Below are 25,308 nucleotides of genomic sequence, written 5' to 3' on the forward strand. Positions count from 1 at the left end.
GTGATACACAGATGGAAGAAAAAAATAGTTGAATGGAATGGAGAATAAATACATACAGAAGATGAAAATTCAAGAGTTACAAAGAAGGTATATGGTAGTTGGTAGGAAGAAAGCAAATGTGAAAATGGAAAGCACAGAGAAACACTTCCAATTTCAGAAAAAAAAAAAAAAAGAATTGAAAAATGGTAATCCAAGGGAAAGATGTATTTATTTCCAGGTTTTGTAAAGCACTCTTGCCAGTACTTCTATCAAAGAAAATGACGATTACAGTGAAATGATCTGATGGAAATCTTTCATCATAAATTTCCGTTTATTTGTATCCACAGTCCTACGGAATTTTAGAAATGATATTTTCCACCTGGACTGTTATTAAATCCAGTACATTTAATAATAGTCCAGGTGGGAAATGTTGTCTTTTTTCATCATAATATCAAAAAAATGGAAATTCTAAAATGGTACTTTATCTGATAGTTCAAACTTGTGTACAGCAAATTTTACATGCCCAATAACATACACTGAGGGCTTGAAGTGGAGACCAAAACAATTTGGACTAGGGAACCACATTAAGAAAGATCCTAGTTTCATACAACATGAAGAGAGAGATATAAAGCAATGTATTCCACTCCCCTATGTTTACTGGGTGAAAGATTGAAAGTAATTTATGGTGACTATGGTAAGCATTAAATTTAAAGCCAATTAATGTGGTAAACACACACAATGCCAAGTAAAAAACATGAAACATACAGTATTCACATGTCACACTGCACATTCATTCCACATTCAGGTTATTTTACATCATACATGCAGCAGAAAGGAAAGTACACCAATTAAGGAACATGAAATAATTTATTCATCAGTTTATACAAAAAATGTGGTTCACTGCAGAAGTGCCAGAGTATGGATCCAAAGGTACTGGGTTCAATCCCCAGTTAGTGATAGAATTTTTATCTGTCACTTTTCTTACACATCTCACAATGTTTGTTAACTTGAAAAAATGCTGAGTTACACACTGTGGTTCACAAACCACGCCGAACTGTAGGTTCCCCTATAATTGGTGTAGTAAATCTATTCAAATTTCTGAGGGTCGCAATGGCATACCACCTCTAACAGGACTGTGCTTGGTAGTTCATTGTGATGTCAAACTAACCTTTGGGTTGATGACAGCTTTACCACTATAAAACGATTCATATTTATAGTTCTACACAGGGCAGCTCTTAATATGTTTGTTTCAGACTGGATTGTGGCTATGTTTCAAGACCTTCATTTACAACAATTATTTGAACAATCATCAAGTAATAGTTAGATTATAAAAGATATTTACAACACCGGATGAAGAAATAGCTTTGTCCAAGTGTATTTATCAATTCATTCACACATTGTGACTTTTGACATAAAATGTCAGAGCATGGGGTACAATGAGGAACCCTAAGTGTTCCACAAATTGGGTTTTGGAATAATCTTGTTGAGTAAAATACTTCAGCTGAGGTGAAGCTGTGCCACATTTAACATAAGGAACACCCCTGCGAGAAAATGGACTCCAAAAAATGAGGCACTTGGGCATAGGCAGGAAAATGTGGTGTTTAAGTAATTTATTTTAGACATGTTTCTCCAAGAAACATAATTATACAATAATCTATTACTTCTGCCATTAGCGGAGGTTGCTACTGAATTTATAGAATAATAAGTAAAGACCTAATCAATGGAATAAGTTAATCAAACAGATGCCAGGACAAGCCACCTACCTTTAGTCTTTTCTTTTTCACTTACACACAAACAGTGTACATCATGACAGTTCACCACTCTACTGACTAATCTTCGTAACCAGCAGATGAAGGTGCAGAATCCATACTTCTGCAGCATTGCACTGCCTTCTTTAGTTTCTGCACCACCACTGCTGTGTTAATGGGTAGGCCACAGCTATGCCAGGTTTTTGGGTCCAGTGATTAACAGTAACTTCAGAAGACTGCTAGGCCTCAATGGCTCTGAAAACCTTTCCTATCTATATTTTCATACCTTTATTTTCACTGTACTGAGACACATGTAACAGATTATGTTTCCATGTACGCTTGAGTAAACTATTGTCTTGTCTCTTTATAAAAAAAAAAAAAAGAGATTGTAATAGATATTAATGGTAAAAGATAGGGATGCTATGTTATCAATAGCAACTGTGATGACTATACTTAAAATAGTAGTTCAGTATGTAAGATTTTCTTTTTCAAAGTAATCACAAACAAATTACCATATTTATCCAAGAATATTTGACTCTGAATAAAAGATGACCCCTTTTTTAAGATGGTACAAAAAATTTTATTTCTAACATATTCTGACCAATCAAACTTACTAACCATTTTATTAACATAAAGTATGTGTGTAAAAAGTTACCATTATAACTATTATAAACTTATATTGTGTATTGATTTTCTGCATTCTTATAATACAAGAAGAAATAAAATAAACAAAAAGAAATGATTTACACTGCTTTTTATCTTCACTTTCTTTTTTGCTTACTATATAAATCAGTCATTTGTGGTACCATTATTTTTGGCTAAAGTGAAGATATGGGACATTGCCGGTCATGACGGTGTTTCTCTATTGTTCAGAGAATGACAAGGGATCAGTTTTGTATAGCCAATGGGATGATAATTTCAAGTAACCAATGAGAGGTGAGAACCAAGACAATGAAAGACAATGAATTTCTAGCACTGAAATTGAAATCATGCTCTTTTTCACTATGGTCACAAATATTTGATCCCCCCTCCCTAGAATTACAAGGTTGTGGTTGTGGTCAGGTTGGGACCTAAGAGCAGTGCATATATTGCTGTGAGTGAAACAGATATCGGTAACATTTATAATCTTTGTTCTCACAAATATTTAGCTATTTCCTTCAAATATGAAGAGGTTGAAAAATCAGCCAACCAGTTGCAAATAAAGGTTTATTAGCCATTGACCTAGGTTTCGATATTTGTAAAAATACCTTCTTCAGCGGGCCTCCTTCTGAAGAAGATATTTTTACAAATATCGAAACCTAGGTCAAGGGTTAATAAACCTTTATTTGCAATTGGTTGGCTGATTTTTAAACCTCTTCAGGTTTACACAACTGTTGTTTCACAGCCATGTTTAAGGTCCTCTAAATATGTTGTGATTTCTGAGCTGGGGGTTATGATGGGACCTGAGAACATGACCAGAACACAAGGATTCATCTATGTTGCCATACACTAGTCCAGATACAGGAAGTTATAATCTACTCCGAAACAGTGGATCACTGATTTACAAGGAGGAGGAGCGATGCTACATGCTGTGTCTTGTTCATTGTGACGTAGATATTATAGTCACTGGCTGGCAACGAATAGGTCATCAGTTATTACCACACTCTGAATTTATTTATCAATTAACATTTGTGATTTCTGGAAGGTTCAGGCACTTATTTATGAAATTCTATAACTTGCAAGAATGTCCTATGTACATAAGTAATCTTTTGAACCAGGCAATTTAGTTCCATGTGCACTCGCATGTGAGATCAGTATAATTGATTGATTTTAGTGTTAAGTTTGCATTCTCGTTGACAACTCTGATCTCCATAAATGCATCCTTTCTTTTCAACAACTCTAGTGGGTAATATACTATGTCTAAGAAAATAAGTGATAACGATGACATACCTGTGTGTGAGACTTGCTGGCTGCCACGAGAGCACATTGCCCATCACGAAATGTGACCCACATTGTGTCTTCAACAAATCTGACAAGAATTACTTCTCCAATTTGACTCAGTTCTTGTAGAAGAGCCATCATGAAATTATCATCAAAGAGATCTTCTCCTGTAGCTTCAGAATCAACTGCCTGTGAATTAAGTACTTGGACATTATGATATATTATTACCAAATATAACTGATGTGTAAAAAATGTAGAACATGCAGCTTCCATAAAAAACAAATAATCTTCTGCATGTAAGAAGTAAGGAAATAAAGGTATCTACATTTTGTGCTATAAATGATTCAATGTAATGAAGTGGCTGATAGCAGAAGGGTCTTAATAAATGATGCAGATAATAAATAAGAAAGGACAGTGACTACTTAGGAAAGATCAATACTACGAAATTAATACAGTTTGCAGTGGAAGATGATAAGTAGGAAAACTGTGACAAACATGAGCAAATGAAAAACATTCAGTGCAAATGACGAGTGGGCACAGAATGATTCCATGGAAGTTTGCCTTTCTTTTTCCATTCCTCACGCAATCTTATTTCCTTCACCCTCATACCTGCATTGGCTCCAAATAGTATTCACAAGCTTTTATTATGTTTTAGGTTATTTTATTGATTTTGGTTTTCAGTAAGTAATAATTGACTTTCTTCCATTTCCTGATGAATTAATCAGCTATTGTTTTCTGATCCTGGAGCACTCGTACCACATCCAGCTATGAATCACATACATTTACACAGCAGTATGATACATTACACAGTAACTGTGAGCACCTAGGCACAATATAACTATGCTCGTATTCTTTATTTGATGACAGTGATGGGCAGGACACATGTTACACATGATATGCTGTTCAACACAATTGTACCAACTAAATGTGAGATCATATATTATCAATTACTGTCAGCATGATCCTTATGCTAATTCTTTACCAAAAGCTCATTAATTGAAGTAACATCTACATCGCCTATACCTGAATTACCACTGTTGCATCTGGAGGCCCAATATCCTGAATAACTTCCATGAATATTTGGCTTCGGCGTTCTTCATCTACGTGGCCCACATCAATGTCAATTACTGCGATAACTGGTCTATGGTCACTTTGTTTCAGCTCAGCACGTCCATAATGCACAAGCCTCCCTGGATTCCAATCACTTGGTAAGTCTGCAAAAATAAAAACAGTAAAACTTTCTGAGATCTAAAACAATATTCAACAGAATCGTGTTTGATACTGTGTGAAAACATACACCATATAATCTATGTTTGTCTAAAATTTGCAGAACCAATGTTACATCAGTAGTTAAATCACAGAAGCAAACTGGTGATTACATTAAGTCATTAGGTCAGTGATTAGTACAAATTGTGTGATAAAGTCATTGTGAATCCTCAAAGTAACATGCTGCAGCATGGGCACCACAAGGTGGTCAAATAATTCCAGAGAGATATTGATTCACACACCTTGCAGTGCTACCTACAATTTTTCTCAGGTTGTTGGTGCTAGGCATACTGAACATAGATGGATATCAACACTATACCATAAATGATCAAATGGGTTAAGATCAAGTGATATGGGAGGCCATAGTCATAGTCACAAATTCACTTGGGGGCAACCAAAGAGTAGTGACATTTCACACAGTCCTGTTGAAACATGCATCTCCAACGAAGTACTCTAATGTCAGGAAGACATGCAAGAATGTCCATCTAACGTGCACCAGTCTTTGATAACTAAAGCTAGACAATGTGATCATGTGTAAATGGCTCAGACAATAACTAAGCCACCTTCTGCCTTGCCACTACCTTACTGACATACAGTCTCCACAGCTTCTTGCGCCATTCACAACAGCCATGGTGTCAATTGCCTTAATAGCTACACCAACAAATAAAATTCATTGGACCATGTTACACGTTGCAACTGTTCCATAGTGTTTGTGGGTTCATGTTGAGCATTTAACTCTGTGTTGAACAAAGGGACACAAGTCAGACATCTGTTGCATTTGTCTCTGTACAGCCCTAGTGGAAACGGGCTCCTGAAGAACCATATTCAAATAGGTCAAATAGGTGATGATCTGGTCCACACTAGACCACTGACAGCCCTATATGGTTCTATGGAGGTCATGTGATGTCCATTCGTCAAACACCTGGAATTGACATATGCAGCCGTTTATGCATGCGGGAACATTATCTTTGTGATATCTAAGATCTACCACTGACTGTTTACGATGAAACAAGAATTATTGTGTTACCTCCTTTTTAATAATAAGACCTAATGAACAGTGATTGAGTACTCACAAAAATTCCCTGCACTGAAGATGCGCAGCAGAGGATGCCCCATACCAACTCACCGTTGCTGGATTCTGTTGGTGTTTCATGGCTGAATGTTCAAAGCTTCTACAAGCAGTGGTATAACATGTGGGACCACAGAACACAATGACAGAATTGCGGCCAGAAAAAGTTCCTGATTGAGAGGTGCCAGACACACGTTTTAAGGCTTGTGAATAAAAATTGTTTCCAAGCCCAACAGGAATTGTTGCAGGCAGTGAATGTAGGTCCATCCCAATCTGTTGGGGAAATAACATTGTGATGCGAACTGCATGCAATGAACATCTGGAGTAAGTGACTTTGCAAGGGGCCATTGCTCACACAGACACATAAAGATGACAACAGCAAAGTTCATGGGCTGGAAGAATATGTGACTGGTTTTTAGAACACTCCTTCACTCTATTACATCTCACATGGCCTGCAAAATCATTTGACTTGAACTCCATATTAAGTCTGTGGGATATGTTGGAATGGCAGGAAAATGCTGACATCAGCACCCCTGCAATTTGGTGGAACTGCATAATCAAATCATCAGTGAGTGAGTGGCTTAACCTGGATGTGACACACCTGGTATAACCTTGTGGACTCTCTTCCTAACCAAATGTTATCGAGTGCATGGGTAGAATTACACACTATTAAATGATGCTTCAAATGGTTTCTCTAGGGTTGACTAATTTTTGTCCGATGATCTTATGTCTCAACATAAGTTACCACAAAGTTTTCTGTGCCATGAGTCTCTTAAAAGGTTTCATAATGGCCTATGAATTGAAATGATGTGAAAAGCCCATAACCACCATACAGTCAAGTAACAAAAATTATTTATAGTTCCTCTTTTTTTTCTTGTGTCGATTTACCAACTTTTGCTTCAATTACAGACATTTTGATCACATGAAAAAAAAAATATTTTTATATGTTTCACTAGCTAGCTATTCTGGATTAGACATCTCTAATATTTCCCATAACTAAACACTGAACTTTAAAAAATAACAAGCTATTCAAGATCAAAGCAAAAATTAAAATGTTCCATTAATATGGGAGAAAGGTCAGTAAACTAATACTTAAAAAGTTTTTACCTGTAAATAAGATCTACAACAATTACGGTATTCATTAATATGAACTAAGAACAAAAATTACTTCCACATTTCATGATTTAATCTCACTAGGTCACAATGTGAACACATGAATGAAATAGCAGTCATACCCATGTCAGGGATCTGCTTCCGCCGCTTCCACAGTACCCTATCTGTCCATGCAGGTGCTCTGCATTTTTCACTTGTGTCATAGTCATCTGAGAATAGATCATACTTGTATGTTGGAGGGAAATTAATATTTCCTTCAATAAAATTTTTGAATACAAGACCTTGATCTTGTTGATTCTGAAAAAAAGAATTTTTGTCATTATTTGCCAAGTAATTTAGGTAACATGATCACTTCAATGGCATTTACGACAAGAATTTCCTAACATAATTCATAGTAACACACAAATAATTTACATACTTTCTGTGAGGAAAGAAACTGCAGGGGGAACAGAGTTGAGAGTATTACATATATTACTCATTCAAAAGCATACCAACATTATTTTCAATACTATACAATAATTTTTGCACTGAGAAAATTACATCCAATGCATCAACAAGATCATTTACGTCACACAACTCTTCTTGGACAATATGTTCAGGATGTCTCAGAGTTAGGACACCTAGACCTACCTACCTACCTACCTACCTACCTCTCTCTCTCTCTCTCTCTCTCTCTCTCTCTCTCTCTCTCTCTCACACACACACACACACACACACACACACACACCCCTCAGTCAATAGAGTAGTGTAGAAGGCAGGCGGTGGGGAGATCATCATTCCACTCTTCTGGTCTGTTCCATAGATTGCTAAGTGTGTGTTAAACATTTAGTAATGAATTTCTCTTTAGTGCATATATACTGACAGTTATATTGTTTGTACAGTGTTAATTGTGGATGAATGAGAAGGAAACAAAAAAAGAGTTACAAAATCAATCTTGTGAACCACCGCCACAAAATGGAAATGACATCTGTAACTGCACCAGTTATCTGACACACAGTAATTTAGTTTAGTCTCTGTTTCTCACTTATTTCTGTGCAGAAATGAACTGTATGTGTGTATTTTACTGTGTAAACTAGTGTTACTAGTTTGCTCTTAAGTTCTTTTGTGTAAATCTTGGTGCATATCTGTGAGAGGTGATCTGCTGGCCAAAGAGCAGTCTCACATGACCCTGTTTAAATTTCGTGACCATTTCATACAATGCTCAGTGCACCTGCTGCCATGGAACAGAAAGTACACCTGTTGTCTGACACACAGTAATTTAGATTAATTTCCGTTTCTCACACATTACCATGAGGAAGCAAATTGTACTAGGGTATTTTACTGTGCGGACTAGTGTTACTAATTTGCCCTTAAGCTTTTTTGTATAAATCTTAGTGCATATCTGTGTGAGGCAATTCGTCATCTGAGGAGCGATGTCACATGACTCTGTTTAATAAGTCAGTGCTTGAGAGTTAGCTTGTTTATTTCCTGCAATAGCTTTTGTGGAAGCTGAAGTTCTAATAAAAACTAACTGTTGATACATCCACTTTCAGTAGAGAAATTTATTCCTGTTTTAAGGCCTAGCAGATCTTTTGATCTTAGGCTGTACTGATAACTCTGTACAGCAGATTTTAGTGTTTGTTTATTCTCTCACTTAAGTTCATTCCATCTTCAGTTACACCTCAGTGCTTTTGAGATTGTATTCAGTTTGATTTAGGTAGGGACTGTGCTTGTTGTGAGTGGCCACAAAGAGAACTGGCTGCTGTCCTTAAACAGCTGGAGGCTATGTTGGCCACTGTCGAAAGGCTTCTGGCTACTGCTCGAGGTAGTGGCAACATCAGGATGCTGGTGACGAGACATTTGACGTGATTGGTGCTGCTGAAATCCCTTGGTGACCAGGGTGTTGTTGCATTTTCTGATGTGCAACATCTGCTTGCTTGTCTTTACTAGTCAGTGAATGGCAGTCAGTGGTGGGTTCATGTGTCACTAGGCAGAAGGCGAAAAACGGAACGGTCCACACGACTAGTTCCTTACGCCTTAGCAACAAGTATGAGGTGTTATACACAGTTGACAATCCTTTTGAGCCAGTACTGGATGCCTCTCCCTTTGGGCCAGTGGCCAATTTTCCTGCTCAGTCCAGACAAGTGAAGAGGGCGGGCTTGCTAGTCATTGGGAGCTCCAACATTAGTCACGTAATGCAACCCCTCAGTGTGGCAAAGGGGATCTTGTCCATGACACAGAAGAGGCCCGTTGGTGGCAATCGGGCATACTGGGTGCAACCACTTGCAAATAGTGGCACATATCAGCACCAATCACATCTGTTGCTTGGGTTCTGAGGCCATCCTCGGTTACTTTCGGCAGATGCCCGTGGGGTGCAGGCTATGATAATCATTTGCAGCATCATACCCAGGGTCGATCAGCATCCTTTGGTTTGGAGCGTACCCAGGGTCGATCAGTGTCCTTTGGTTTGGAGCATAACCAGGGTCGATCAGCGTCCTTTGGTTTGGAGCACAGCACAAAGTCTAAACCAGGGGCTCAGACTACTCTGTGATGGTATAGGATGCAAATTCCTTGACCTCTGCTATCACATGCAGAATTGTAGGGTTTCCCTTAATAAGTCACGCATGCACTACATGCAGGAAGCAGCTACAAGTGTAGCAAAGTATATGTGACATGCACATGGGGTTTTGTTGGGTTAGTGAACACCCCAAAAATATTTTTGCTTAGAAAGAGTGACAGGATGCAAATTGCAGTGTATCTTAGGCAGCATCAAATATTCAGTGCTGAGGTTGAAGATATGACGCATAAATGGGAAAAATCCAAAACACGAAACATTGTTCAATATACCTTAGAGAAGTATGTTCCAAGCAATATCTTAAGGGATGGGAGAGACACACTGTGGTTTAATATCTGCATCCCAGATTCAAGAGAAGTCAAAACATACCTGACAAACAAAAGCTGAACAAAGTGAAAATGGGCATACAATGAGCAATGAGAGAGGCATTCACATGACTTTGAAATTAAAATTTTGCCAACCAATCTGGTTTTGGTCTTACATAAAGTCAGTAAGCAGTTCAAAATTCTCTATTCATTCTCCCAGTGACCATACTGGCACCAAAACAGAAGATAACACAGAGTATGCCGAAATACAGAATTAGTCTCCTGAAATTTTTTTCCGCAGAAGACAGTAACACAATCCCTCTTTTCGATCATTGTACCAATGCGAAAATGGCTGATATTGTGATAACTGATAGTAGAATAGAAAAGCAACTACAATTGCTTAGTAGTGAAAAGGAACCAGAACCAGATGAGATACCTATACGATTCTACAAAGATTATGCAGAACTTGTTCTCCTACCAGCAGTTTATCATAGATTCTGGAGCAACAGAAACTAACTTTCAACTGGAAAAAAGTACAGGTCATTCCCATTTTCAAGCAGGGTCATAGGACTAGTAACACTAGTCTGCACTGCCACGAAAGTTACATAATCCTAAAGAAAAAGGTAGGCAACTTTAGATGTTGTAATGAGTATTGTAAAGCCAAATTTCTGATTGCAGAAAAATTAGTTCTGCATATGAAAGAAGTCATGAATTCCAATGGAAGTTGGTGAACAATGTTATGAATGTCAAAGAACATGGGCTTCACAGTAAAACGAATTATGGGAGGAAATTACTTATGAATTAGAGCCATATTGAAGATGCAAGGATGGTATTTTTATGAAGAATAATTTGCAGGAAAGTGCAGCACCTACATTTACTACAGTGATGAACAAGTGTAATGTGGAACCATGCAAGGTCAACATGTTGAAAAATGTCATTCACAAAGGCTAAGCTAAAAAGGATTTTATTCCTCAGGGTAAGGCATCAACTTCTAAGATTTCAGAGAAGTAGCACTGCATAATGATATACACACATAAAAAAAAGTTTTCCATCCCCTCGGTTTCGAGAGTTCTGGAGCCTGTATAGAAAATTGGAAGAGAAGTTAACATAATCATCATTTCCACCTTATTTATTGCTCATGAAAACCACACTTTGCATGCTGTACCATCACACAGCGAGACCTTCAGAGGTGGTGGTCCTGATTGCTGTATAAACCGGTACTTCTAATACCCAGTAGCATGTCCCCTTGCATTGATGCAAGCCTGTATTCGTTGTGGCATACTATCCACAAGTTCATCAAGGCACTGTTGGTCCAGATTGTTCCACTCCTCAAAGGCGATTCAGCGTAGATCCCTACAAATGATTGGTGGGTCACGTTGTCCATAAAACAGCCCTTTTCAATCTATCCCAGGCACGTTCCACAGGGTGCATGTCTGGAGAACGTGCTGGCCACTCTAGTCAACAATGTCGTTATCCTGAAGGAAGTCATTCACAAGATGAGCATGATGGGGGCATGAATTGTTGTCCATGAAGACGAATGCCGCGCCAATACGCCGCCAATACGCTGTCGATGTGGTTGCACTATCAGTCGGAGGATGGCATTCACGTATCGTACAACCGTTATGGCGCTTTCCATGACCACCAGCGGCGTACGTCAGCCCCACATAATGCCACCCCAAAACAACAGGGAACCTCCACCTTGCTGCACTCACTGGACAGTGTGTCTAAGGGGTTCAGCCTAACCGGGTTGCCACCCAACACGTCTCCTACGATTTTCTGGTCAAAGGCATATGAGACACTCATCGGTGAAGAGAACGTGATGCCAATCCTCAGCAATCCATTCGGCATGTTGTTGGCCCATCTGTACCATGCTACATGGTGTTGTGGTTGTAAAGATGGACCTCGCCATGGATGTCAGGAGTAAAGTTGGGCATCATGCAGCCTACAGCGCACAGTTTGAGTCATAACACAACGTCCTGTGGCTGCACAAAAAGCATTATTCAACATAGTGGCATTACTGTCAGGGTTCCTCAGAGCCATAATCCACTGCAGTAGTAGCCCTTTGGCGGCCTGAGCGAGGCATCTCATCGACAGTTCCTGTCTCTCTGTATCTCCTCCATGTCCGAACAACATTGATTTGGTTCACTCTGAGATGCCTGGACACTTCCTTTGTTGAGAACACAAAATAACAATGCATACATGATCGTACCTTGGTATTGACCGTCTAGGTGTGGCTGAACTACAGACAACACAAGCCATGACCTCCTCCCTGATGGAATGACTGGAACTGATCGGCTGTTGGACTCCCTCTGTCTAAGAGGCCCTGCTCATGCATGGTTGTTTACATCTTTGTGCACGTTTAGTTACATCTCTGACCAGTGAAAGGTACTGTGTCTGTGATATAATATTCACAGTCAACTACTACCTTCAAGAGCTCTGGGAACTGGGGTGATGCAAAACTTTTTTGATGTGTGTATATTTTTTTAACAATGGTTTACAACCAGTTATTTTAGTATCTTCACCCACATTGTTACTGTGATTAACAGTTCCACTAAGTGGAAGAATCAAATACCTCACTGCACTTAACAACCAACCAGACTTTTCTTTTGGGTAAAGCAGCCCCCACAATTTGGCACAAACCACAGCAGAATTACTACTACCTGATGGTGAAACAGAATGAGCACCAAGCAATATGAATGTTGCAGTGGAGAAATATACAATGTTTAAAACTGGAAAGTGCTCACAGCAATCGACAGCATTATACTTTTTCCATGGGTTGACTGCATAAGACTTTAAGAATAATTGCCAGTTGAATATGACTGACAAGAAATTAGCAGGAATTTTTAAAGGAACCTTTCAGCACAAATCTTCACACAGCTGATTCATTTGAGCTTGACAGTTAAGAAATCAGCATGTTGTTACTGACCTGAAATAGGCATGTATCAATCTATCAATAGTCTAGTCTGTGTGGCTGTTGCACCTGTAGACACATTTCAAACTTTAGTAGCTAGGTATCTGTCTATGGAACAATAATTATGTACAAGTAAATGTCCAGTAGTAGTTATGTGAATGCATATTAAAATAATTTTTATTTTTCACAAAGACAGCCAACGTCATTTCGCCAACTGAACCAGTACAATACTATTTACATTCAACTGGTTACTAAGGTTGATTTGAATGTGTGAAGCATGAGTGAACATCAATCAATATAATTATTTTGAAATAACTTACTTTGAAATCAGCTAACTTGAGCAACAAAGTTACATATGACCTGTCTTGGTTGCTACAGGTGTGCTTTGCTAGAATTTTCCATCTGCAATATCCATCCAATAAATCTTCTGTTAAAATTTCAGCTCAATATCTCAATTTTCGCAACTAAAAATTATCTGTGTGACACACAGATACAAACACACACACACACACACACACACACACACACACAACCTGCATAATCAGAGAGAGAGAGAGAGAGAGAGAGAGAGAGAGAGAGAGAGAGAGAGAGAGAGAGAGAGAGAGAGAGAGGGGGGGGGGGGGGGAGGGGGGGGGAGTGGGTGGTGGGAGTGGGGCAGTAGACAATATGTTACTGAAAGAATTTACTAACCCTAAGTTGATCATACTGTAGAATTTTATCATATTCTTTCTTCTTAATCAATTCCTTCATTTCATCTTTATCCATGTCCACACGATAGTTGAAGTCTCCACACCAGAAGACATAATCATGTGAATTAAGTGTTCGGCTCTGAAACATACATAAAAAAAAAGTAATGTTACTCTCTCTCTCAACAGTTTATGATAATGTATTTTCACCCAGAAAGTGAAAAAATTTTATTTCCAGTTTTAATATACAAAAGCATTAGCAGAATTAGATACAAAACAATCCCCCCCCCCCCCCCTTAAATGCACACTCATTTATTGGTATGCAGTTATGGTCTGCTTTAATTGCCATTCTACATAATTTCATATGTATATGCTTATGTATGCTAAGTTTATTTGTTACCAGCTATGTACATTTATTTTGTGATATATACAAGGTATGTAGTAAAAAAAAACTACTGGGAATTTTGTAACTTCCTGGCAGATTAAAACTGTGTGCCAGACCGAGACTCGAACTTGGGACCTTTGCCTTTCGCGGGCAAGTGCTCTACCAACTGAGCTACCCAAGCACGACTCACGCCCTGTCCTCACAGCTTTACTTCTGCCAGTATCTCGTCTCCTACCTTCCAAACTTTACAGAAGCTCTCCTGCGAACCTTGCAGAACTAGCACTCCTGTCCCTGCAATATCCTTTCTTTCAGGAGTGGTAGTTCTACAAGGTTCACAGCAGAGCTTCTGTAAATTTTCGAAGGTAAAAGATGAGGTACTGGCAGAAGTAAAGCTGTGAGGACGGGGCGTGAGTCGTGCTTGGGTAGCTCATTTGGTAGAGCACTTGCCCGTGAAAGGTAAAGGTCCCGAGTTCAAGTCTCAGTCCGGCACACAGTTTTAATCTGCCAGGAAGTGTCATATCAGCGCACATTCTGCTGCAGAGTGAAAATCTCATTCGGGAATTTTGTAATTTCACGGACTGTATTAGTCTAATTCGCACAATTTATTATTGCCCTGTTGGTAAACAGTCTGAAATGTATCTGAACAATGGTAGCCATATTGGATGTCTAGTATGTCACCAGTTGTCACGAAGGTTACATATGTTTGCTTACGAATGGACAGTATTGATCGAAAGAAACAAATGGATTGGAGAATTTGCATTAAATTTTGTTATAAAAATGGGTAGAAGGTAACAAAGTTTTAAATACGTTGATATTGCTTTTGGTGAGTCTGCTATGAGTAAAACAAGGGTTTACAAGTGGTAAAGGCATTTCTGAGATGGCCGTGAAGAAGTTGAAGATGTTGAATGTTCTGGATGTCCCAAAACACCAATAACCAATCAAAACATAGAAAAAGTGAAAGAAATGACTGTGAACGGTTGCCGAATCACAATCAGAGAAGTTTGTGATGATGATTAATTGGGTCATGCAATTGAATCTTTTCAGATGTTTTAGGTATAAGACATGCCACAGCAAAATTTGTGCCAAAGATGTTGAATTTCGACCAAAAATAGTGGTAAATAAAAGTCATTCAGGAGATGCTAAATGAAGTCAACAATGACGCAGAACTACTGAAATGTGTCATAACACTTGACGAAACATGTGTGTATGGTATGACGTCAAAACTAAGGGTCAATCATCCCTGTGGAAGCATTCTGGATCTCCAAGACCAAAAAATGCTTGGAAATGCAACCAAATGTAAAGGTTCTGCTCATTGTTTCCTTTGATTTCCATGGCATAGTGCATCATAAGTTCTTTCCAAAAGGTCAAATAATCAATAGTACTACCCACATATTCAATGCTGTTTGTAAGAAACAATCTGGAGGGGGGAGGGAAGGACAGTCTGGATTTGTGGCGTAACAATTTGTGGCTTTTGCTACATGTAATGCTCCTGCTCACATTTCATTGCTTGTTTGTGAATTTTTGGTGAAAAGCAACACTGTAATGATGCACCAGCCTCCATATTCACCAGATATGTCCCCATGTGAATTTTTTTTCTGTTTCCAAAACTAAAGAGAACCTCAAAAGGCCATTGTTTTATAATTTTACACGAGACTAAAAGCATATCGCTGAAAGAGCTAAGAAGTGCTGATGTAAGTGTATAATATCTAATGCGGATTACTTTGAAGGAGAAAACATTAATGTTGATTATTTCCAAAAAATGAAAATTCCCAAAACTTTTTGAACATACCTTGTATGTACTGCTGTGAGATTTATCATCTAGAGAACTTAGTTTCTTATGAAGTTACACAAAATTTGGTGCTACACCTTCAAAATTTAATAAATTAGAATCGCACATACGGATGTTCTTGCTACCATGTATTTATGAGCTGATATTTTGTGAAATTCGATGTTGGCAGCGATGTTCCTGTGGTTCTGGGTTTGCCTGGCAGTAGAAAATAACAACTTATCATATATTTCAATTGACATTTCACCTTCACAGTGACTGCTCCACTTACACATTGTGATGTTAGTGAATCTAGTCAAATTGCCTTATCACTAGTCAGATGAAGAAATGACCTGAAGATGAGGTATAAAATTTTCATGTATGTCTTGCAATATTAATAAATTAATCTTTAACTTGTTACAGTGTTCAAACTGTTGCTGTTATTACAGTAAAAAAATTAAGTGCCTTTAATTCCAGTGGTATTTGTTATCACAATTAGGTGGTTGTACTCAATCTGCACAATGCATGATTATAAAAGCATTTTTGACAATGCTGAGCAAATAAAGTTGCTTACTGGCATGAAAGGTTGCAGTAGCTCAACAAGTATGAAAGAAGAAAAATTCGGTTTTGGGAAGTACAGTTTCCATCATCTGGACGGAAGGAAGATATGAATAAATCTGACAGTGGAAAATGTTTGTAACTTATTAAAATACTAAGTAGGAAGACACAAGAGATTCCACCCGACATGTGGAAACAGCAAATTAGAAAGTTCTCACAATATTTTATTTAGTGACTTTACATCAGATCATGAAGTGTCTGTTTTGCACTACTCTGTTATGTTTTTCTTGGCTCTAGGTCCTAAATGATATCCTACAGGGTTCTTTAATAAGAACACACCTTTTCCTCACTCCCTCCACATAAGAAATTAATGGTCTGGAAAGTCTGAGACCAACTGCTTGTTCAGGACAGCCTGTAGAGCTGCTTTATATCCAAGTGTGTATATCTTTTGGTTTACTTTGCTGATTGAAGTTTCATTTATGACTGTTCCTCAGTGAAAAAAACCATTTTTCTCTGTAGTGTTCATCTTACCTTTAATAACTGTGAAATATTAGAAAATTGGTAAGCTACTGGATTTCCATGATAAACCATGTTACCCACACTTTTGAAAGACTGTTTATTTTTTTTTATTTTTATTTTTTATTTTTTTTTAATTCAGTAGTCAAACGAAGCTTTCACTCACCAAAGAGAAAACAGCAATTAGTTAATGATTTACTTATTCATTTATTCTACTGTATGGCAGCTACTACGTAAGAGTGCACCCCGGGTAGCTGAGTGGTCAGTGCGACAGACTGTCAATCCTAAGGGCCCGGATTCGATTCCTGGCTGGGTTGGAGATTTTCTCCACTCTGGGATTGGGTGTTGTGTTGTCCTAATCATCATCATTTCATCCCCATTGACGCGCAAGTCACCGAAGTGGTGTCAAATCGAAAGACTTGCACCAGGCGAGTGGTCTACCCGCCGGGAGGCCCTTGTGACACAGACCACAGGTTACAGACCACATAAAATTAAAAGGGGCTTGAAAGTTTCCACTGATGAGCAAAGAGAGTTGGTTCAAAACATTTAAACGTAAGTAACTACACTGGAAAGTGAATGACCATTTGTCTAGACAACTGCATGAACTACAGTGACTGTTTCATTCAAATATTTCTTTTTAAATGTGATTACAATGGCATGTTGGCAGCAACAACAATACACAGTTATACATATTTTATAATTACTCAGTTATAGCACCTGCTGCAGGGCGACTGTATTCAGTTGTTGAAAATTTTCAAATTCATGTCTGACAATAGCAAGATGAAACAAATTAACAAAGAGAAATCACATAAATAACAATTCATACAAAAATAACAAATGAACCTACCAGAGAAATTTTATATATTTATTGTGTACTTATATTAGAAATCTATATGTATATACCATTGGAAAATTAATTTTTCTGGTGATTTCTGCATAATCAGCATTCCTGTCAGTGACCTGTGACTGTCCTGCAGCAAAGTGTGCACAAACAAAACACAGTGATGTGCTGTAGAACACACAGCGAATTGCACAAGCTCCTTTATTCCCTGTGAGGAAAAGAATAAAAAGTTGCAATCAGTATAAAAAACGTAATATAGAAGGGGAAAAATGTCAATTCCTAACGAATAGTATGTATTTAATACACAGGAGAAGACACACAATTTTCAGTTAATGGAGATATATGAATAGCGTTTGGGAAAATCCTTTCATCAAATAAATCACTTCTATGCTTTTCTTTTATTTTTTTAATTTTTTTCAGAGAGATTTTTGTTACTTTAAACTTCTTCAACTATACTAACAGAAACAGTTCCTTATTTGAACCTATCAAAAAGAACTTTTGCTTTTCACGTGCAATCCTCTCACTAGGAATTTGGAAAGTAGGATAAAGCTTTGAGCTGGGTCATGTGGTATACTCAGATAGCTTAAATGATAAAAGCATTAACCACAAAAGCAAGAGTCAACATTAAACTTTTAGTACAGTGCACATTTTTAATCTCTCAGAAAAATTCATTAGAGCAAACACTTCGCTGCAAGATGAAAGAGTCATTCCAGGTCATCATTTTGATTTATATTTATTATTTTTCACATAATCTGCAGGTAAAATATCACACACTATTGCTCAGAATACATTAATACATGAGAAGTACAGTAAACCCACAATATAACAATAGCTGAAGTCAGTATTATGACACTTGATTTGTATATGCATTTAAAATTACTCTGTGAATTTTAATTAACGCACAAAGATGGAGAAAATCATGGTTTTACTAAATAGAAATTTAACTGAGGTTGCAAACATGGTTAGAAATGTGTCAAACAGCTTAGGTATCCTGTAAGTATCAGGAAAGTAATGATAATTTATTGACAACCAACCTGTAGCACCACCCAACCCTGTCTTCACAGAGTCCACAGCAACGTCTCTTATATGAGGAGCATGTTCAGGTCGAATAAATAAATACAGGCAAACCCCAACTAACTGCATGTATGTTACTAAAACATATTGTGAGTCTCTGGACAAGACTTTCTGTAGTTCTTCAGCCCATGCTTTTGCATTTTCTGAACTGAAAAAAAAATTGTTCTTCACGTTTATTCCATAATGTAAATCATAAATTTTACTAACAAAAATAAAAATTGGACTAAGTTTATGGATAATGTACTGAGCTTATAACTGGAAGAAAGTAAGAAGTCATTGCATGAATGTAAAGCAGAAACCAATGACAGCATGTTATTTATATAAATAGCTGTTATGCAAACACATAAAATGAACTGTGATGTACTATTCAACTAGGTTGAAGCATACAACAGAATGCTTCATATAATTATGTAGTTAGTTACATGTTCCATAGATAATTTCAGTGATTTTTTATCAAAATGATGTTGAACGAGTCAGTTAACATGTTATGACCAATGATTAGTGTTAACATTAATGAACACTTCACTTTTTAGTCCTACTCATACAACTACACATAAAAAGAAGGTTGCTTTTTTTCCCTCTCGGGCTACCAGTTTTTAAACAGAAATTCGTCCATGAATACGAGTTGTCCAGAACAAATGATTTTAGGTTAGCTTTACAACTTCCTTTGCTACTTGTCAGACATTTCCTGTTACTGGGAAACAACAAAAAATTTTTGTGGCTGCATACTGAATTCCTTTATTGGCCACTGACAGCTTTAATAATAGGCAATATAGGTCGATTTTTCCTCTAGTGTTATAGGCATGAACATCACTGCCCTTCTCAAATTGTCGTACATTATTTATGATGAATTTATTTAGTGAATATATGCATTGAGATGGTGCAATTAAAATGCTTAACTACTTGAAGAGATAACTACATGATAACTGTGGGTGAACACTACATATTATTCTTACTGTTCACTTTTGTGCAATCAATATTTTCTTTCTAAATGGTGAGTTACACCACAAAATTATTCCACAAGACACGTAAGAAAGTAAACAGAAACTCTTCACAAGAGATAACTTTATCTGTTACAAGAATATACTGCACAATTAATTGTCAAAAAATTGTAACTGGAGATGAAACTTGGGTCTATGGATACACCCTGAGATGAAAATTCAGTGTTCCCAATGCAAACACAGTGAACCTCCTCATCCCAGAAAGGCACATCAGCCAAAATATGAAAGCCATGCTCTGGTTTCCCAATACTGAGGGTACAGTGCGAAGAGTTAATTCAAAGGGACACAGCCGTAAAGACCAAATTTTAGAAGGGTGTACTGTGATGTTTGCAAAATGATGTACAAAGAAAGGCCAGAAAAATGGGCCAATCATTTCTTCCTTCATCATGACAATGCCCTGTGCCACATCTCGATTTTGATTTGCAAGATATGGCCGGAGAAAGTGTATTTGTCTGACCACATCCACTTTACTCAGCAACTTTAGCACCATACAATTTCTGGTTCTTCCCAAAAATTAAAATTGTGCTTAAAGGAATCTGTTTTGTTGCCATTCCTGACATTGAGATGGCCATCACAGAGAAGCAGAATGCCTTCCAAAAGAAGCCTTCCAGAAATGCTTCCTGTCATGTATTCAATATTGTGATATGCTTTGATGGAGATTAAATCAAATGCCATGTAAGAATATTACTTTGTTTCTAATACAATTATTCATCACGTTTTTTGATCATACCTCATACATTCAACTACAATGCTATATACTGTCAGTGGTACATTACATGCACTGCACAGTGTTGGATCCTCTCGCTGGAGGAGATTCCCAGACATGTAAAGAAAACTTCATTCAGCCTCAGTGACTCGAAGGAGCTGTACCACAATCTGCTTGCTGAAGATGCATGGTCCTTTGCTTTAACAGTTACACCACTGGATGTAGAGGGACTTTAATGGTGCCACTGTAGGTAGGGTGCAAGACTCCTTGGCTACTGGATCTGCCATTTCATTTCCTTAAATTAGTACATACCCTTGTACCCAGGTAAATATCACTTCATTCTGTATGTGTTTTAGACAAAGGAAGGTTCGTTCACACACACACACACACACACACACACACACACACACACACACACACACACACACACACACGACAGCTTGCGGTGCACTTGGGTAGTCAGAGCAGATGAAAAACTTTGTAGCAAATGTATGTCTCATATTCTCCACACACACACACACACACACACACACACACACACACACACACACACACACGACAGCTTGCGGTGCACTTGGGTAGTCAGAGCAGATGAAAAACTTTGTAGCAAATGTATGTCTCATATTCTCCAATGTCATGGGGAAGGACTGGTATTTCATTCAAACCAAGTGCTATGAGCTCTGCTTTCACACTGATTACTGATGCCTTTGTCACTCATGGAGGCTCTGTGAAAGTCTGTTCCATGGGCACAATACTTGTGATCATGGATTAGCTAAGAACTTATATGCTATGAGGAGTTGTCACCATACAGACAGTTGTGGTTCACCAGCCTCAGTACATTACATTCAGTTACAAGAAGCTCTTCTTAGAGCAGTTGAGAAGGCAGCAGTAGGAAGATGACATAATGTGGTGTGAGGCACCAATGACAGATGGTTTATTTGGTATATGTACTGTGAGAAAGACCACCTAAATCGTGGTCATTCTCTCCAATTGGCTGCTGTGTTTGGTAGCAGCATGTCAAAATGATAAACTTCTGTTCAATTCAATTCATTGCTCTTAACACATAATTTTACATGCATGTGCATTTTCAACAAAGTATAAAGATTTTACAATTACAATCTTTTTAGTTTACATTATTTCTTATTACACTGTAATTCATGATAAATTCATGTTAGAAGGGCATTTTTAGATAAGCCATCGCTTGACTCGCTTTTTAAAAGTATCCCCTATGAATATCTTAACTTCATTTGGTAACAAGTTATTAAAACCAGCTCCTTTGATATAGGGACTTTTCGCTGTTAAAGTTAATCTTCTGTTAACCATATGAAAATCTTTTCTATGCCTTATTTCATAGTTGTGAATACCCGTGTTTCTTTTTGTGACCTTAGTGTCTTCTTTCACTAGCATTATAGTTTCTAGTATATACATGGCATAAACTGTGGGAATATTGTGTCTAATAAATAGAGGTTTGCAAGAAGTTCCTGGTTTTACTTTTGCTATGATCCTCAACGCTTGCTTCTGCAGTATGAAAACTCTTTTCATATTAGTTTGGCATATCCCACCTCACAGTACTATTCCATAAGACAAGGTAGGATACACTAATCCATAATATACAGTCCTTAGTGTTTCAGAATTAAGATATGGTGATTTTACAATCTGTACAGGTTTTTGGTAAAATTTCATCAATCACAGTATTTTGTCTGTTTGGACCATTTGGTTTAAAAGGAATAATATTAGTTTTTTCTCTGTTTACTTTTAGGTTCTCTCTTTCAAAGTGAGCTCCTGCCTTTTCAATAAAATTATGTATCTTTTCAACTAGGCTGGGCTCATTGTCTGCATAGCAGACACCAGATGTATTGTCTGCATACATGGTGATCAACTGTTTATTGTCAAGAGGACTTGGAAAATTATTTACATGGCATATGACTAGGACTGGACCTAAAATGCATCCCTGAGGAACACCAAAATGTATAGTTCTTATACTTGACCTTTTGCTCTCCAGTATTTCTCCATTAGAGTAAGTAATCTCTGTGCACTGTTGTCTACCCTTTAAATATGTTTCTAGCAATTGCATGGGTTTTCCAGTGACGCCACTCTTCACAATTTTTGATACGTGCATATCATGATGTACCCTATCAAAAGCCCTTGAGAGGTCCAGGAATACTCCTACTGCTTGGGATTTTTCATTTACTTTTTCAAGTACATTATGGAGAAATTGTACTGCTGCTGACATGGTATTTCGACCTCTTCTGAATCCATGCTGGAAATCGCTTAATATGTCAACATTGTTGTAATGTTCCAAGATGTTTTAAAATATTATTTTCTCTATCAGATTGCTGAAAGTTGAGATCAGAGCAATTGGTCTGTAGTTCTGTACATGCTTTATTTCCCCCTTTTTGTGCATTGGTTTCACTACAGAAAGTGTCAACTTGTCAGGGAACACACCATCTTCAAGAACACAGTTTATTAGATGAAGTAGTGGTTTCATTAGTCCATGTTTGTATTTCTTCAATAGATTTGGAGAAATTTCATCTAATCCTGCTGATTTTTTGTTTCTGAAGTTATCAATAATCTGCAGAATGTCATATACGCTTACTGGGGGTAGTGCACTGCAGTTCTGTATGTTACAGGACTCAAATGAGTGCTGAATATCCTGTTTCATAGAGAGATCATTTTCGACAGTATCTATGAAGTAATTATTAAAAATATTGCTGACTAGAAGAAGATCAGAGATATCTTTATTATTCCCAGTTAATTGTACATTACTGATTTTAGTTTCTGTTTCATTGTTTTTGTTCTAATTTACAATTGACCAGCAAGTTTTTGAAACGTTATCTGAACCTCATACCTGTTGGCCGATTCTTTCCGATTTTAATCTCCTGACTTCTTTGCGGTACTTGCATTTGTACTGCTTGCAAAGTTCTTTATGTAACTCTGTGTTAGTCAGTCTGTGTAAACTATACATGTTTTCATTTTTTTCTTTCACATCTTTTGTTTTAAAATCTAATGGCACATGTTTTGATTTTGAAGGTTGATTTTTCTGGATATTCACTGTTTTTAATGGCATGGCTCTATTTAAGTGCCCAGTCGTAATTTCAGTGAACATGTTCCATTTATTGTTGGCCCCAATGGTAGTCATTATGGATTCCCATAATTACTGCCATAAACTATGTCTTAATGTAGCAATGTTGTTTTCAGATAATATTCTCCTGTGCTCTTACACTCAGTTTGAATTTGATATTGTATTTTAGCACTAGTGTTTGGCCAACATGATCTGAGGGGTGACCATTTATTATGTCTGTTGAGATGATGTGGTTATAATTTATAACAACATGACAAACTGAACTACTACGTGTGTTAGCTATCCCTGTGGGTGCTAATCCAAGAAGATCTTTAGCCCCATAAGACAAGATACAATCTGTAAAACATTTGCTTTCCTGACCATCATGTAAAGTGCTGATGTTCAGATCTCCCAGTATGACAAGATTTACACTTCTACAGCCTGACATTAATTTACTTAAAACTCTATCAAGTGATTTCAGAAAAGCATCAATGTTGCCACAGGGTGATCTATATACACCTATGGCATAGAAAGAACAGTGCAAAATGTGATTTTAACAATTGCAATTTCAAAATCTCTGTCAACACTTTTTCTGTGGTGGTTATGAACTTACATTTTCTCAAGTAGATGGCAACACCATCACCTTTATTGTGTGTTCTGCAGTAAAAAAACTAAACAGCAAATTTACTTGCATTTCATATAAAAGCATCTCTAAATACCAGGCCATCATTCCATTACTTCAGAAGTGTTAATTAACAGCAGAATAATAAACAACTGTTAAACGAAATGCCTGATGAAACACTTTGGATAACTTCGGGTCGTGCCTAACTTGAATGGCGGGCGATGTGGTTCGGATGTCACATCAGAGCTTGATTGGCAGTCTTGGACAACACATGTTATCTGCGTGGTCATTATAAGTTAAGTTTTAATTAGCAATCTCTGGTCCTAAAATGTAAGAGGTCGATCAGCAGTTGAGGAGAACAGACATGTTCTCTGCTGCAATCGGTATTGGTTAAGAAATCAATTAGAAATCTCTGGTTTTGGGACACTTAAATGATAACTAGTTTGATAGTAATTATGCAGTTCACTGTTTTATTTACTCTCTGTGAAAGTGTGAAGAATGGAAGTCATTTGTGATTCATAAAGTGGACTATAATTGAGCACTCAGGAACAGCACCTAGGCATAGCTATGTTACTGCCAGTGTTCTCATCTGTGGCAGCAGCATGTCAGTAGTATATTTCCTGGGAGTACTGTGACAGTTATGGAATAGGGAATGATGTCCTGCAATAGTATGTGTGTTCTTATCATGGCACATGTGGAGATGGGCTCCATCTAATGGATGATAATGACTGCCCACATGGGTTTGATTTTGTAGATGAGAACCAAAAATATGAAGACTTCACGCACCTTGGGTGACTAGCACAATATCCAATACTGAAATAAAACTGAACATGCATGGAGTGCTCTAGGATAACAGACTGCTGCCTCAATATCGCCATGGAGCATTGGTGACCTATAAAAGGTACTTGTCCACTAATGGGAAACATTACCACAAGCAGTCCCAGTGAGCCTAATCAACAGTACTGACATTCTGTATACTACAGCAGAGGGATACCATGCACAGTATTTGTCATCTGTGTATCCATATCACTGACACCCTACATCATGTAGCCAGGGTACCTTTCACTCCACAGATTATCATAGCGTTTCACGGACTCTAAAGGTTCCTTATCCTACAGATATGAGTTTATGAACTGAAAGAGCATGAAATTTACTCATTGTGTTAGTTTATTTTGTGTCATGTATATTGTATTGTGAACAGAACACGTATCCCAAAAGATTATGTCAT

The 25,308-nt window shown here is 37.6% G+C and overlaps 1 protein-coding gene across 1 annotated transcript in view; it reads right to left on the minus strand.

Moving 5' to 3' along the window:
- The window catches only part of LOC126248939 (synaptojanin-1), a 133,553-nt gene that overhangs the window by 7,895 nt on the left and 100,350 nt on the right, over positions 1 to 25,308 (minus strand). The window contains exons 13-18 of the mRNA XM_049950453.1: positions 18,651 to 18,838; positions 17,679 to 17,824; positions 13,556 to 13,693; positions 7,218 to 7,392; positions 4,671 to 4,861; positions 3,657 to 3,836 (exon numbers count right to left, since the gene is read on the minus strand). Of these exons, the coding sequence (XP_049806410.1) occupies positions 3,657 to 3,836; positions 4,671 to 4,861; positions 7,218 to 7,392; positions 13,556 to 13,693; positions 17,679 to 17,824; positions 18,651 to 18,838 (1,018 nt within the window). The remainder of the gene's footprint in view (positions 1 to 3,656; positions 3,837 to 4,670; positions 4,862 to 7,217; positions 7,393 to 13,555; positions 13,694 to 17,678; positions 17,825 to 18,650; positions 18,839 to 25,308) is intronic.

The sequence above is a fragment of the Schistocerca nitens genome, chromosome 3 (assembly GCF_023898315.1).
Source record: "Schistocerca nitens isolate TAMUIC-IGC-003100 chromosome 3, iqSchNite1.1, whole genome shotgun sequence".
In the NCBI taxonomy this organism is placed as follows: Eukaryota; Metazoa; Arthropoda; class Insecta; order Orthoptera; family Acrididae; genus Schistocerca; species Schistocerca nitens.